Genomic DNA, 17,052 nt, shown 5'->3' with positions numbered 1-17,052 from the left:
ATATATACACACAAACTCACATTCTGCATATATTTTACGCCATGTCATTCTATACAAAAGGCGTGTTAGTATGTAACAAATAAACTCTGGTGAAAATAGCAACACTATTGCACACAGCCCGGTAGAAATTGTTTTAGCTGTCGTTGTTCGCTCATAAAAATTAAGAGAAACGACAACGTGGAGCTCATACATATAAATAGAGAAAGAACGGCAACAAAAACAATAAAAATATAGAAATTGCAAAGCCTACTTTTAAATAAAAATTGTATGATGGTCTACTTTTAGGCTTAGCGAAAAACATAAAAATAAACAGAAATAAACGACAAGCATAAAACTAGGGATGCTAACAACTACAACATCTTTAATAAACGAGAAAATTTTACTACTACAATATAAATATAAGTATATGTATTAAATAAAATGTATATAGAAATTGTTTTAGTTGTGCTAGTGGTGGTTGGATTCTACTTTAGAGTCTCTCTTTCTCTTACCCTAAAAGTATGCGCATGAAATATAGTTTTGCTTTTATTTGATGTGAATTAAACTCGGCAAAAATATGATGCAAAAAGGAAGAAAAGAAAAAAACATTGGCAGCAACAAAGTCCTTGCTCAACTACATACAATATAAGTAAAATGCTACAAAAAAGTTTAAGCTATATGAATGTATAAATCCAAAACTCCTAGTTTTCTGGTCATGTGTTTTTTTTTATTTTTTTAGTTTTTGGTAAGGGACTGCAAGCGCTCCTCCTTCTTTTTTTTTGTATGATTTTTGTTGCATGTTTTTATTATTTTGTAGTAAGAATTGTAAATTGTAATGAATATGAAACATTGTGAAAAAGAAGTGTAAAGTATAGTTAGATGTTTGTTGCATGTTTTATTTTTATTTATTTGTTGGATTGTTTTATTTATGAATTATTGTTGAACTTTAGTTTAAAACTAGAAATTAATTTTCCAGCCTTAACATATGCTTAAGTAAATGTGGCGAGGATTAAATGCAAAATAAACACAGGGAAAAATTAAATAACTGGTGTTTATAGTAAAAAAGAGAGCGAGAATTTTAATAGTTCAAACAATATTCATGATTGATTATTAAAATAAAGATAGTTTGGAAGGCTCCCTGGACCACGTTTAATACCTGTAACTTGCTAGTTTCTAGTTGTAAGTTCTGTTTATGTTCTGTTCTAGTTCTGTTCTAGTTCTGTTCTAGTTCTAGTTCTGTTCTAGTTCTGTTCTAGTTCTGTTCTAGTTCTGTTCTAGTTCTGCTCTAGTTCTGTTCTGGTTCTGTTCTGGTTCTGTTCTAGTTCTGTTCTAGTTCTGTTCTAGTTCTGTTCTAGTTCTGTTCTAGTTCTGTTCTAGTTCTGTTCTAGTTCTGTTCTAGTTCTGTTCTAGTTCTGTTCTAGTTCTGTTCTAGTTCTGTTCTAGTTCTGTTCTAGTTCTGTTCTAGTTCTGTTTTAGTTCGTTCTAGTTCTGTTCTAGTTCTGTTCTAGTTCTGTTCTAGTTCTGTTTCTAGTTCTGTTCTAGTTCTGTCTAGTTCTGTTCTAGTTTCTGTTCTAGTTCTGTTCTAGTTCTGTTCTAGTTCTGTTCTAGTTCTGTTCTAGTTCTGTTCTAGTTCTGTTCTAGTTATGTTCTAGTTCTGTTCTTGTTCTAGTTCTGTTCTAGTTCTGTCTAGTCTGTTCTAGTTCTGTTCTAGTTCTGTTCTAGTTCTGTTTCTAGTTGCTGTTCAGTTCTGTTCTAGTTCTGTTCTAGTTCTGTTCTAGTTCGTTTCTAGTTCTGTTCTAGTTCTGTTCTAGTTCTGTTCTAGTTCTGTTCTAGTTCTGTTCTAGTTCTGTTCTAGTTCTGTTCTAGTTCTGTTCTAGTTCTGTTCTAGTTCTGTTCTAGTTCTAGTGTCTAGTTCTGTTCTAGTTCTGTTCTAGTTCTGTTCTAGTTCGTTTCTAGTTCTGTTCTAGTTCTGTTCTAGTTCTGTTCTAGTTCTGTTCTAGTTCTGTTCTAGTTTCTGTTCTAGTTCTGTTCTAGTTCTGTTCTAGTTCTGTTCTATGTTCTTCTGTTGTCTAGTTCTGTCTAGTTCTGTTCTAGTTCTGTTCTAGTTCTGTTCTAGTTCTGTTCTAGTTCTGTTCTAGTTCTGTTCTAGTTCTGTTCTAGTTCTTTCTAGTTCTGTTCTAGTTCTGTTCTAGTTCTGTTCTAGTTCTGTTCTAGTTCTGTTCTAGTTCTGTTCTAGTTCGGGTCTAGTTCTGTTCTAGTCTGTTCTAGTTCTGTTCTAGTTCTGTTCTAGTTCTGGTTCTAGTTCTGTTCTAGTTCTGTTCTAGTTCTGTTCGAGTTCTGTTGTAGTTCTAGTTCTGGTCTAGTTCTGTTCTAGTTCTGTTCTGTTCTAGTTTCTGTTCTAGTTCTGTTCTAGTTCTGTTCTAGTTCTGTTCTAGTTCTGTTCTAGTTCTGTTGTAGTTCTAGTTCTGTTCTAGGTTCGGTTCTAGTTCTGTTCTAGTTCTGTTCTAGTTCTGTTCTAGTTCTGTTCTAGTTCTGTTCTAGTTCTAGTTCTGTTCTAGTTCTAGTTCTGTTCTAGTTCAGTTCTAGTTCTGTTCTAGTTCTGTTCAAGTTCTGTTCTAGATCTGTTCTAGTTCTGTTCTAGTTCTGTTCTAGTTCTGTTCTAGTTCTGTTCTATTTCTGTTCTGGTTCTGTTCTAGTTCTGTTCTAATTCTGTTCTAGTTCTGTTCTAGTTCTGTTCTAGTTCTGTTCTAGTTATGTTCTAGTTCTGTTCTAGTTCTGTTCTAGTTCTGTTCTAGTTCTGTTCTAGTTCTGTTCTAGTTCTGTTCTAGCTCTGTTCTAGTTCTGTTCTAGTTCTGTTCTAGTTCTGTAAAAAGGATTCCTTTTAAGATATTTTTTATTTAAATAAGCCGAAGCGTTTATTGAAATGTTCCTAATATAAATTTTAAATTGCTTTGCTATAATTTTTAAGTTATGACTTGAAAATATTACATAAATATTTACAGTTTTATATGAGTGAGTATATGTTTAGGATATAAAACTTTAAATAAACATATGTGTAAAAATTCACACACAAGTACACATTTTTATATACACTAGTACAAAACACCATATGGAAGTTTAGTTTTATTATACTTTAGATCAATACAGAAAAATATTTTTGTACATTTTTATTTCACAAAACATACATACAGATGGAAATAAATAAATAATAATAATAATAAAAAAAAGAATAAAACAAATATTCATTCTTTGAATTCTGTAAAAGTAGAAAATGGAACTACTATGAAATTCTCTCTATATACTACAAGTGATAGATTACAAATGTAGGAGGTGCAAGGAACAGTGGAGTGAAAACAAGATTTGAGACAAAGATTAAAATATGAACAAATTTAGTTTTGTTTTTACACAAAAATTTTATTCTGTTTTTTATTCAGGCCCACTGTTTAGTGTCAATATGTTTTATTATAGTTGTTTTTTTTTTTCTCATTGCATAAAACGTAAAAATTCAAATGCATCGAATAATGTATTGATCTAGAAAATGGTGCACACATACATATGTATGTATATATTGCAATAACATTTATTTTGTATCTCTGACTCACTGCAAGTGTAAGTATTTGTAGCAAATTGTATGTGAGTGTTTTGTGTTTAAATATGTAAAATATTTTGTCGGGTATTTATTTGTTTTTTATGTGCAAAATATTTGTTTGCCGTAATATTTATCTATGTGTATAGAATTGAGAAACAAAAAATGTAAACGAAATTTTCAAAAATTTCCAGTATCTAAAGCTCTGCTACCCCCTTTGTTGGGACCCTACAATTTTGGAACAGCAGCAAGCAACAAAATAAATATTTTACTTTTTATAGATGGAAATAAATACATTTTGTTGTGTATTTTTCATATTTTTCGTTGTTATTTTAGTTATTGTAAATATGCAAAATGAAAAATGCTTTTTTTAGGAACCTAAAAAGAACACAGCGAAAAACAGGGAACAAACCTATACAATTTGATTCTTCCTAAATGTTATTTAAGACATTTTGTAGAATAGAGTTTATAAAAAAAAATTTAATGCGGTTCGTAGGACCAATTATTAAAAGTAGTTAAAAGACCTCAAATGACTTGTAGGACTAATCAGTTTAATTAATGGCTGTCTTTCTTAATAAAAATTAATAAACGTTTGTCATCAAACTTAAAGCTAAAAGACAGAGGCTAAAATTTGAAACAAATCTGGGTTCGAAGGACCAACTTTTAAACGATATTTTTATTTTACAACAGATCTCATTATACCATAAAAATTTATTTTAAAATAATTATTTTAACTCATTAAACTTTTCCTAAAACAACAGCTCTTTCCCTATCGATTTCCCCACTCAATTCAGTTTCCCTCTATTCACATTTAGAATCCTTTAAACAATACCCCCCAAAAAAACACAAAAACACACTTAATATTATTAAATATTTAATAATAACCAAACGCCAATGTCTTTAATCACAATTTCCTGAGTGTTGACTCAATAATGTCATTGACAATGTCATTCATTGAAAAACGTACAGACGTGGTAAACGCAAAAACGAGGAATAAAACCGAATGTTTACTTTGAAAACTCTGACAATACAAAAAAACACATCCATACTACTACTACTACACAGAGTGTTAGTATGTATTTTGTAAATTTACCGAAACCAGGTGTTGTCTTCTCTTTACATACTTAAGCAAATAACGTAAAGTGTCTGTCTATCCGTTTTAACAAACGTCTGTCCTTCTACTGTTTGCCGGCTTGTCTTTGTTTATGGCATATTTGAAGTCCTTTTTTTCGGATGTTTTGTACTTTATAAAAAAGCAGTAGCGCGCGTGTAGTTCTATCATTAGCGCAGGTATTGTAATAGATTTTCCCTTTTTTTGTTAGAATTCGTCAAAAATTTTTTTGTGGGGGCTTAGAGTTTGTTTTTGGGTAATTTTGAAGTGTTGTGTATGTGTTATTTCCCTGACACTCTATCGCCGTTTGTTTTATTTATTGACACTTTTCGTTTGTATGTAGTCATCTTGTGTAGTGTTGGTATTAGTAAAGGTAGTTGGCTTTATTTTTTTCCTTTTTTTAATAAGAATGTGGTTTTGGTTCAATGATTTCATCAATATTTTATTGATTATTTGTCGTAACAGTGACAGTCGTTAAGGGGAGGTATTCGAACAGGAATAAATACATATAATTTAAAAATATTTTTAACAAACTGAGAAATTCAAATTTAACGTTGTTTTGTTCCGTTTCTTATCTAGTTCTGTTCCAGTTCTATTCTAGTTCTATTCTAGTTATATTCTAGTTCTGTTCTAGTTCAGTTCTAGTTCAGTTCTAGTTCTGTTCTAGTTCTGTTCTAGTTCTAGTTCTGTTCTAGTTCTGTTCTAGTTCTGTTCTAGTTCTGTTAGTTCTGTTCTAGTTCTGTTCTAGTTCTGTTCTAGTTCTGTTCTAGTTCTGTTCTAGTTCTGTTCTAGTTCTGTTCTAGTTCTGTTCTAGTTCTGTTCTAGTTCTGTTCTAGTTCTGTTCTAGTTTCTGTTCTAGTTTCTGTTCTAGCTCTGTTCTAGTTCTGTTCTAGTTCTGTTCTAGTTCTGTTCTAGTTCTGTTCTAGTTCTGTTCTAGTTCTGTTCTAGTTCTGTTCTAGTTCTGTTTCTAGTTCTGTTCTAGTTCTGTTCTAGTTCTGTTCTAGTTCTGTTCTAGTTCTGTTCTAGTTCTGTTCTAGTTCTGTTCTAGTTCTGTTCTAGTTCTGTTTTAGTGCTGTTCTAGTGCTGTTCTAGTTCTGTTCTAGTTCTGTTCTAGTTCTGTTCTAGTTCTGTTCCAGTTCTGTTTCTAGTTCTGTTTTAGTGCTGTTCTAGTTCTGTTCTAGTTCTGTTCTAGTTCTGTTCTAGTTCTGTTTCTAGTTCTGTTCTAGTTCTGTTCTAGTTCTGTTCTAGTTCTGTTCTAGTTCTGTTTTAGATCTGTTCTAGTTCTGTTCTAGTTCTGTTCTAGTTCTGTTCTAGTTCTGTTCTAGTTCTGTTCTAGTTCTGTTCTAGTTCTGTTCTAGTTCTGTCTAGTTCTAGTTCTGTTCTAGTTCTGTTCTAGTTCTGTTCTAGTTCTGTTCTAGTTCTGTTCTAGTTCTGTTCTAGTTCTGTTCTAGTTCTGTTCTAGTTCTGTTCTAGTTCTGTTCTAGTTCTGTTCTAGTTCTGTTCTAGTTCTGTTCTAGTTCTGTTCTAGTTCTGTTCTAGTTCTGTTCTAGTTCTGTTTTACTTCTGTTCTAGTTCTGTTCTAGTTCTGTTCTAGTTCTGTTCTAGTTCTGTTCTAGTTCTGTTCTAGTTCTGTTCTAGTTCTGTTCTAGTTCTGTTCTAGTTCTGTTTTCTAGTTCTGTTCTAGTTCTGTTCTAGTTCTGTTCTAGTTCTGTTCTAGTTCTGTTCTAGTTCTGTTTCTAGTTCTGTTCTAGTTCTGTTCTAGTTCTGTTCTAGTTCTGTTCTAGTTCTGTTCTAGTTCTGTTCTAGTTCTGTTCTAGTTCTGTTCTAGTTCTGTTCTAGTTCTGTTCTAGTTCTGTTCTAGTTCTGTTCTAGTTTTGTTCTAGTTCTGTTCTAGTTCTGTTCTAGTTCTGTTCTAGTTCTGTTCTAGTTCTGTTCTAGTTCTGTTCTAGTTCTGTTCTAGTTCTGTTCTAGTTCTGTTCTAGTTCTGTTCTAGTTCTGTTCTAGTTCTGTTCTAGTTCTGTTCTAGTTCTGTTCTAGTTCTGTTCTAGTTCTGATCTAGTTCTGTTCTAGTTCTGTTCTAGTTCTGTTCTGTTTTAGTCCTATTCTAGTTCCATTCTAGTTCTATTTTAGCCCGGTTCTAGTACTGTTCTAGTTGAAATATGATCATTAATTTCCTCTCAAAATCTGTTCTAGTTCTGTTTTAGTTCTGTTTAAGTCTGTTTCTGTTTTAGTTCTGTTTAGTGCTGTTCTAGTTCTGATCTAGTTCTGTTAGTTCTGTTCTAGTTCTGTTCTAGTTCTGTTCTGTTCTAGTTCTGTTCTAGTTCTGTTCTAGTTCTGTTCTAGTTCTGTTCTAGTTCTGTTCTAGTTCTGTTCTAGTTCTGTTCTAGTTCTGTTCTAGTTCTGTTCTAGTTCTGTTCTAGTTCTGTTCTAGTTCTGTTCTAGTTCTGTTCTAGTTCTGTTCTAGTTCTTTCTAGTTCTCTTCTAGTTCTGTTCTAGTTCTGTTTTAGTTATGTTCTAGTTCTATTCTAGTTCTGTTCTAGTTCTGTTCTAGTTCTGTTCTAGTTCTGTTTTAGTTCTGTTCTAGTTCTGTTCTAGTTCTGTTCTAGTTCTGTTCTAGTTCTGTTCTAGTTCTGTTCTAGTTCTGTTCTAGTTCTGTTCTAGCTCTGTTCTAGTTCTGTTCTAGTTCTGTTCTAGTTCTGTTCTAGTTCTGTTCTAGTTCTGTTCTAGTTCTGTTCTAGTTCTGTTCTAGTTCTGTTCTAGTTCTGTTCTAGTTCTGTTCTAGTTCTGTTCTAGTTCTGTTCTAGTTCTGTTCTAGTTCTGTTCTAGTTCTGTTCTAGTTCTGTTCTAGGTCTGTTCTAGTTCTGTTCAAGTTCTGTTCAAGTTCTGTTCTAGTTCTGTTCTGTTCTAATTCTGTTTTAGTTCTATTCTAGTTCTATTTTAGCCCGGTTCTAGTACTGTTCTAGTTGAAATATGATCATTAATTTCCTCTCAAATTTCTTTCTGTGTAATATGTTCCTTGTATAAGTACGAGAACTTTCTTTATTAACGATTTTATTAGCTAAATGTTAACAAAATTTTCTTTACTATAGTTTTCCTAGTAGAACAAAAAAAAACTAATAAACATAATTTTATTTTTTTTTTTTACATAAACCAACAATAAATTAAAGAGCGGTTTGGGTGTTAAGGGAAATTACACTCAAGTTAGCTTGTTTTCTTATATTGTTTTATTAATTAAGTGTTGCATGCAAATCGTGTGTATGTGTGTCACAACAATTTATAAGCAACATTACATTCGCTGCTATACAATTTGCTACAAAACTAAAGCCAACAGCAGTGACGAAAATTTATGTTTAATAAAACAAGTGATTTTCAGTTAAGGAACGAACTTATGAACGAATGTGTGTAAGTAGTATATTTAAATTATTTGTTACCTGTCATATGACATGTTTACTAGCTGTGACGGAAGTAAGTGTGTTACTTGTGTTTTGACTTCCTCTCTAAACCGTGCGGTAAAACCCCTAAAGTAGACTAAAAATTTAGGAATATATTTAAGGTCTTGTACAATTGTTATTAGGTCTTGCTAGTGTATGTGTTTTACTTTTTCTTTGGTAGCAGGGGAATTGATTGTGTTCTAAACATTATATTTTATGAGCTGCCAAACAGCTTTATTTAAAAACTAATTTTTCTTTATATTTAAGGTTTCTTTCGTTTTCATTTATCATGTTATGTTATATTTTTAGGAGTTTTTTTTGGTAGTATGTGTGTGTTTTTTTGGTAAATTTTGATTGATTTGAAACGGAAGTGTTTTAGGTTTATTAGACTCTTTAATGCATTATTAGGTGTTAGCAGCAATTTTAGGGTAATTTATGTTTTGTTTTTCGAAAACAAATTTGAAATAAAAAGCGTTACTTTAAGTACTAGCACATGTTTTTTTTATATGAACTGTGAAGGTGTTTTTATGATTTATGACCTAAACTAAAGAGCAAAGACTTGTTGACAAGTTTGCCAAAAACGAAAAGTAAATTTTTATGGGAAAATAGAAAATTATTTTATTAAAGTATTTTGGTATTAGAAGGGAACTATTTGGACTAAACAAATTAATTGTTAAAAAATTTTTGGAAATTTTTTTTTTCTTCTAGAAATTTAAAATTTCCTGCAACTTTGTTTCACTGCCATGCAATTTGCTAAGAAAAACAAACAAAAGTTCAAGAAATTTTGAAACGTGTTGCAGTTAATGGCAATTTTTGTTTAATATTTTTGCTTAAAATTTTCACAAAAATTTCCCCCAATTTCGCCAACAAATTTATAGCCAGTTTTTTCATTCCGCACAATAATGTTAATAAAAAAATTTAATTTTTGTTCTTCCAATTTATTTATAGATTTGAAAACATTTTCCTATAAAAATGTTTTCTTTGGAGTGTAAAAAAAATTTTGGAGCAAAACCAAAAATATAAAAAAAATTTATAAACAAAAGATTTTTTATTTCAGAAAAAAAGAAACATTAAAGAAAAACAATTGTATAGTATAATTTTTAATATAAGCAACACCTTCTTTTGGTTATTTGGACTTATAAATAATCTTTTAAATTTATTCAAGTGGAAATATTGTTTCTTGAAATTTTACTTATTTGTTTAAAATTTCCTCACAATTTTATTTCAATTTATATTCAAACCAAAAACTTAAGTGGGTTAGAGCGTAAAGTGTATGAAAACCAAAAAGCAAATAAAATTTGAAATTTCAAAACCATAAAAGTGAAAAAATATAACAGGAAATAAACAAATTTATAAAAATTATTAAATTTAGAAGAATTTAAGAAATAGCAAATAAATTTCAAAAGCTATTTGCAACAAATTATAAAAACATTTTTGGAAACAAATGATCTAAAATTTTCTTTTATGCTTTAGTTCTGTTCTAGTTGTGTTCTAGTTCTGTTCTAGTTCTGTTCTAGTTCTATTCTAGTTCTGTTCTAGTTCTGTTCTAGTTCTGTTTTAGTTCTGTTCTAGTTCTGTTCTAGTTCTGTTCTAGTTCTGTTCTAGTTTTGTTCTAGTTGTGTTCTAGTTGTGTTCTAGTTGTGTTCTAGTTCTGTTCTAGTTGTGTTCTAGTTGTGTTCTAGTTGTGCTCTAGTTGTGCTCTAGTTGTGTTCTAGTTGTGTTTTAGTTGTGTTCTAGTTGTGTTCTAGTTGTGTTCTAGTTTTGTTCTAGTTTTGTTCTAGTTTTGTTCTAGTTCTGCTCTAGTTCTGTTCTAGTTCTGTTCTAGTTCTGTACTAGTTTTGTTCTAGTAGTGTTCTAGTTGTGTTCTAGTTGTGTTCTAGTTGTGCTCTAGTTGTGTTCTAGTTGTGTTTTAGTTGTGTTCTAGTTGTGTTCTAGTTTTGTTCTAGTTCTGTTTTAGTTCTGTTTTAGTTCTGTTCTAGTTCTGTTCTAGTTCTGTTCTAGTTCTGTTCTAGTTCTGTTCTAGTTCTGTTCTAGTTGTGTTCTAGTTCTGTTCTAGTTCTGTTCTAGTTCTGTTCTAGTTCTGTTCTGTTCTGTTCTGTTCTAGTTCTGTTCTGTTCTAGTTCTGTTCTAGTTCTGTTCTAGTTCTGTTCTAGTTCTGTTCTAGTTCTGTTCTAGTTCTGTTCTAGTTCTGTTCTAGTTCTGTTCTAGTTCTGTTCTAGTTCTGTTCTAGTTCTGTTCTAGTTCTGTTCTAGTTCTGTTCTAGTTCTGTTCTAGTTCTGTTCTAGTTCTGTTCTAGTTCTGTTCTAGTTCTGTTCTAGTTCTGTTCTAGTTCTGTTCTAGTTCTGTTCTAGTTCTGTTCTAGTTCTGTTCTAGTTCTGTTCTAGTTCTGTTCTAGTTCTGTTCTAGTTCTGTTCTAGTTCTGTTCTAGTTCTGTTCTAGTTCTGTTCTAGTTCTGTTCTAGTTCTGTTCTAGTTCTGTTCTAGTTCTGTTCTAGTTCTGTTCTGTTCTAATACTGTTGTAGTTAAAAGAAAACGGAAATCTTGAAAAAATTTTTAAAATAACCAGAATTTCTTTATTAACAAAATTTTCTTAATTTTCCTTACTTTTTATTATGAAAATTCATAGCAAAACAAAGAACAAAAAATGTTGTAAAAACTACTTAAATCATATAAAATATTTAAGGGTGATTTTTTTTTTCAAATAAAAACCTCTAACTTTTCCTCTCAACCGCTAAGTCACCCAACCACCATCATCATCACCATTTTCATTATTAAAAACCCAGAAGACCGCCAAGCGTTTTTTTGCAACAAACATTACAACAATTGTTTAGTATAAAAATTTTCCTTTTTGGTGTTTTATTTTTGCTTTTAGTGTTTTTATATTTATTGTTTTTCTCTACTAAAGGCCGTTAGCAGTGTAATAAAAATGTCAACTCTAATATAAGACCCTCGTAGTTAAAGCTTAAAATTGTATGCCTATAATTTTTTTGCTCAAAGAAAATCTTAGTAAAACAGGACTCTTAACACACACACTTTCATATACACATACATACATATTTTATTTACTTAGAAAAATTTACACATTAACAGCAACAACAATAAAGAAATATTTTTTGCATTAGAGTAAATGAAGGAAAAGCGTAATGTTTAACAATGAGTATGAAAATGTATAAGGAATAAGGAAAAGTGGAAAAATAAACAACAACAACAAGAGAAATGAAAACTAAGTATAAATTGCAAAAAGCAATGAAATGAATGTGTGTAACAGGAAAAATGTAATATTTATTAATAAAATATCAACACTATATATGTATGTGCGTAGGTATGTATGTATGGGAGGTAAGAAAAGTAATGAAGTGGGAAGGTAAACTAAGGCAAATTATTTAAATAAAGAAAATAAATTTAAACTATTTTTACTTGCAAATGTTGGGGTATAATATTAAGTGAGAAGAAATTATTTGTGTTTAATACAAAGAAGCGCCTTTTTATTCATAAATTAAGGTTATGGCCTCAAAGTATGCTTTAGTTTAAGATTTAGTTAGATTTCTTTTTAAAACTGTGGATAATGTTCAAGACAAATCATTACGTTTGTTTTAACAAAATGGTTAGACCTGTGCTCTGATATTTCATCAAAAATCTGTTTAGATTTTTTACTATGCGGGCGAGTTCGCTTAAGGGTTATACTTCCCACTTTTTTGCATTTTATATGTATGTATTTTATTTCGTATATATAAACCCACATACATACACATATGTATGCTAATATTATGTTTTGTGTTTATTAAGTTTTTGCCATTGTTTAGTGTAGATATTTAGTGGATTTTATGAGTGTATGTGTTAACAATAAACAAGGTACTTACATCTAAAATTATTAGCTATTAAGAACAGAGATTTTTTTTGTATTATTATTGTTACCCTACTTTAACGTGAGCACTGTTGATTTAATATGAAAATGTTTATTAAAGAGAGAAGCTAAGGGTATTAAAAGATTTCGAAAAGTAGAGGGCGTGTCAATGAGGCAAAAAACCTTGAGTAAAGAATTTTAAGATAAAGATATATAAAGTTTGCTTTCCATATTTAAGATTTAAAAAAAGTTTTCAATTTTACTTAATCAATTTTATAGTATAAGAAACTCATTAAGCTTTAGCATGTAAAGCTTATAATATACTATATACTATAGTCTACTTTTAGGCTTTTTCCTTTCATTACAGACTTATTAAAAAACCTTAATTCCCTACAAATTGTATTCTTCTACCTTTTTTCTAATATTTATCTAACATCGATTTTTTGCGGCTAAAATCATACACTGTCTACTACGCATTTTTGCTAAATATCTTTCCATACGTTTTTTCAAACCTTAACAAAAAAATTTAAAGCCTATTTTTAGTTGCTTAAAAAGCATTTCAGTGTAAATTTAACAAAAAAAAAAGGAGGAAAAAAAATAGACACAAAATTTGACATGTTGTGAACAGTTTTGTTTCTAGATATATTTTCAAATACTCTTTTCTAGGTTTTCTTTTGTTAAATAGACTTGAAAAACTCATACACACACATACAGACAGACAGACCGACAGAAAAAGCTAAACCAAAACAGAGCCTACAAATGTTTATTTGGACATTTTCGATTTTTCTATTATTTGTGTTACTGTTGTTGTTGTTTTTGTCACATTGTGCGTATGTCAGCACTATTAGAATTTTGCTCTTCTTTAAGCTTCTAAGGGATGTTTCACGTTCATAAACAAATTTGGTGGGTATGTGTCTGTCTGTCGATTTGGCGTTATAACTGTTAGGCCGGCTACACTTGCCAGCTTGTAAATCGATGACACACATTGTTTGTTCGTTTGTTTGGATTTTTTCAGTATTTTTATCTTATTAAAAATCCACCACTTCTCTTAAACTGGTGCCAGGTCTTTGGCTTTTATTTTGTTAGTGTTTTGTGTATTGTGGCTGGGATTTTACAATTTTATTTATACATTTTTGTATTAAAGTGTGTGAATATTTTTTTTTTTTTTTCAATTTTTGGGTTGTGTTAGGAGTTTAATTCTAATTTTTTTCTTGCTTTTGTTGTCAGTTTTTTTCTCTTCTGCCTGTTAGTAAGATTTTGAAATGTTGTAGCGTATTGTATATGTTTTTTGTTGCCTTTTTTTGTTTGTAAATTTAGAGCAAAGTCGTTAACATATATTAACAAGGGTTTATAGCCATTTGTTGTTATGCCTTTGATTTTTATTTAAATTGTTGTTGTGTAAAAAGAATAAAATCCCTTTTTCCAAAGGGGTTTTTTTCTAAGATGTTGAAAGAGCAAAAATTTAAATTTTCTTTTTTTCATTTTGTTTTGTTTACAAAACATGTTAAAAAAAAGAAATAATTTGCATATTTTTAGGCGACTTTAAGCTGTGTATCCATATATATAAATATTTATTTGTGTTAGTGTAAATTAAGATGATTTTTGAATTCATAAAACAGCTGTTGTTATAAGAAAATATTAACAGTAATTTGTTGCAAATAAAAATGTGTCTATTGAAATCTTAAGGAATATTTCCAAGGTTCTAAACTGAGTTTGATAATTTAACTTCTAAAATAAATAACTTTAAAATTCCAGACAGAAGGACGGCGCTCATTCCAATTAGCAGATCAGAAGCAAGGAAAACGAATAGCTTCTCTCACTTTATTAAAGTTGAGATTTAAATGTGAAAATTATATCAAAATTTTCTTTGAGGTTGTTTTTCATATTTCGTTTTATAACTATTTTTCTACTTCAATGATTTTATTGATTTTCAGCCACAAATTTCTTAACATCCAAAGAAATATATTAAAGGAAATTTATATATATATATATAAGTATGTGACCATTACTCTGGCTTTGAAAATGTATGCACATGAAAAGATGGACATGGCAGACATTTAAATAGGCAGACAGACGGACAGGTTTAAATTAAATTTCAATGTTAATGAGAACCCAACTAAAGAAAGAGGATATTACAGCTTTATAAAGATTCTCTACATACTTTCATTACAACAAAATTGTTTTTTTTTTTTTTCTTAAAAAATAAATCTTTTGAATGAGTTTTTCTTTTAGCTGGGGTCTTTTAGTTTGGCCTCTATTGCTGAACCAAATTGTGAAAATTTTTGAATATTATTTAATTTGCTGCAATACTTTGTTTAAAAAGATTATTCTAACATATAACTGGAAGGACGGACTCTTTAGAACTTAAAAAAGGCAGACAGACGGACAAGTCTAAAAGAAATTACAGATCAATAATATTGATCATAAATTATGATAATGATATTGCTGATATTGTAAAACTTTTTGAGTTCTGACACGAAATGACGGGCAATTTTGATCTTAAATAGGCAGACAGACGGACAAGTCTAATAGAATTTGATGAGCGATATTGATCCTAAATTATGACAATGATATTGGTGATACTTCTGCTGATGTTGTAAATTGGAATTTGTGCAAAAGTTGATTTGATTTGTTTGCACAAATCAGTCTTACATTTAGAACATAGGAATGTATTTTAACAACTGTATAAACGGAAAGACGGACAATTTTGATCTTAAAATAGGCAGAAAGACGGACATGTCTAAAAGAAATTGCCGATCAATATTGATACTAAATGATGACAATTATATTGCTGATATTTAGGCTGGTAATGTAATGCTTTTTGAGTTTTGCAACAACTGACATGACATTTATTGCAAATCAATTTTACATTTGGAACTTAGGAATGTGATCTTATTATATAAACGGAAAGACGGACAATTTTGAACTTAAAATAGGCAGACAAACGGACAAGTCTAAAAGAAATTGGAGATCAATATTGATACTGAATTATGACATGGATATTGCTGATGTTGTAAAGCTTTTTTAATTGTTCAAGAACTGACATATCATTCATTACTAATGAGTCTTACATTTGGAATATATTTTTTCTAAAATGGATAGATGGACATTGTTTTTATTAGAGCGAATATTGTATATCCTAAAAAAGTTTGTATATTATGATTGCTTTTTGGATTACAAGATGATCTGGCCACATCCGATCTAGACACGTCTATTTAACTGTCTGTCCGTCCATCTAACTAACTGACTGTCTGTCCATCTGCCTGCCTTTTGAAAGCACTGTAGCGCCTTAACGAGAGCAATTAGAGAGCTAAAATGTTCTACAGATATTCTATATTAGTCCACGATTTCATTTAGCCCCCAAACAAACTACCCTTCTAAATAATGCAACCGTATGGAACACCCAGCATGGAAACCCATTTTCTTTAAGAAAAAAGCCTTAATTTTGCTCATATTTCTGTCCCTGTAGATAGGCAATACAATTTCTATTACAACTTACGAATACTTTTCCTTTAAAAAAATTCCATTGAAACCTCCTTTAATACTTAAATTTCAATTCCATTTTAGAAACTCTTTCTTTCCTTTAAGAAAATTCCTGTCAAAATCCTTTGTTTTTCCTTAATTAATAACATATAATACCTAAAACTATACCTTAAATTTATTTCACATTATCGCCCTCCTGTAGATATGCTTTAATTTCTATACCAACTTTATAAGACTTTTCCTTAAAGAAAATTGTTTGAAAACCTCTATACATTTTGCTTAATTGAACATTTTCCTTAAAATCCCTTAAAGTATGCCTTACATTTATCTTATATTACCGCCCCTTAACGATATGCTTTAATAACTTAATTTCTATTTCAACTTTGATTACTAAATTTATTCATTATTTTTGCCAAAAATGTCTCTTTTTCCACAAACAAACAAAAAATATATGAAATGATTAATTATCAGCATTAACCACAAAAACAACTACATACATGCATGTGAAAAAAATAACCTTGGTTAAGGGAAAATTTGGCAAACTTATACACATGGGATATGCTAACAGTGTTAGTGTGTGTGTGTAGAGAGACAGAGAGAGAGGACCTATAAGATAAATACCAAAATAAAGAACCGGTAGACAAACTCATAAAATTGTAATAAACATTTACACTCACACCTCGAGCACCCCTCCTACGGCCTTAATTTGTAAGCAAACTAAAAAAGCTGTTGTTGTTAAAAATGTTATTGGGTTATAGTTTGTTTATAACTTTATTTGAGACAAAAAAAAAAATACATATTTTTTCATAAAGAGTAAGAGAACCAAATTATAGGGAGACAAAAAGTCACATATTATGTTGTCATTACGTGACTACAAACACAAGATTTATTACATTATTTTTTTGTCAGTGTTTTTTTTTTCTTTTTTGGAGAAGGGGGAGTAGTTTGTGTTTTTTGCTTTTAAATCTCTATTGTGTTTTATATTTTCTATATAGATTGTTTGTCTGCTAATAATTTTTGCTTTTTTTTGGTTTTATATTTTTTATATGAAAAATTATACTCACAGTAACTTGTTGAGCAAACTCAACCTTCGGCTGACCGACCAATTCAATAATATGAACCATATGGAATGATTTGTTGTTAAAACGTTTGCCAAAATAAACAATTACTTTTTATTCTTTCTTTTTTGGTAAAATATTTGTTGGAATTTTTTTTTTTGTGAAGATTATTTGGTTTTTACACTGGTTGTTTGATTTTTTTTTTAACTTTAAAACACTTTACACTTTAAAAATGTTTAAATTTTTAACACTTTGTTTTTGCAGAAAATAATTTTCAATTAATTTTTTTTTGTTAAATTTAAGTTTTTGTAACTTTTGTTTTAATTTCAAGCTGAGTTTTTATTTTGATGTTTTATTTTTAAGTTTTGATTTATTTTCAGTTTTCTCTCGGTGTATTTGTTCAAATTTACTTTATTTTATTAAACTTTTGGTTTTACGTTAATTTTTATTTGCCTGCAGCTTATTTTGATGTCGTTTTACACTTTTGTTTTTGCTAGTAGCCAGATGAAAAGAAAGAAGAATAAGAAAATTATAGGCGTTTTATTATAAATTGAATTTATT

The 17,052-nt window shown here is 29.9% G+C and overlaps 1 protein-coding gene across 1 annotated transcript in view; it reads right to left on the bottom strand.

The window, feature by feature from the left end:
* LOC119610951 overlaps window positions 1-16,729 on the bottom strand; it is a 66,707-nt gene extending 49,978 nt beyond the window's left edge. Inside the window, exon 1 of the mRNA XM_037966375.1 lies at window positions 16,498-16,729. Coding sequence (XP_037822303.1) covers window positions 16,498-16,557 — 60 coding nt within the window. The 5' untranslated portion in view covers window positions 16,558-16,729. The remainder of the gene's footprint in view (window positions 1-16,497) is intronic.
* Window positions 16,730-17,052: the final 323 nt, after the last annotated feature.

Source organism: Lucilia sericata, unplaced genomic scaffold, assembly GCF_015586225.1.
Source record: "Lucilia sericata isolate MDLA Ls3-8-SP2 unplaced genomic scaffold, ASM1558622v1 Contig001321F_arrow, whole genome shotgun sequence".
Taxonomy (NCBI): Eukaryota; Metazoa; Arthropoda; class Insecta; order Diptera; family Calliphoridae; genus Lucilia; species Lucilia sericata.
Note: the sequence above shows the minus strand (reverse complement) of the source record. Positions and strands in the feature narration are given on the sequence as shown.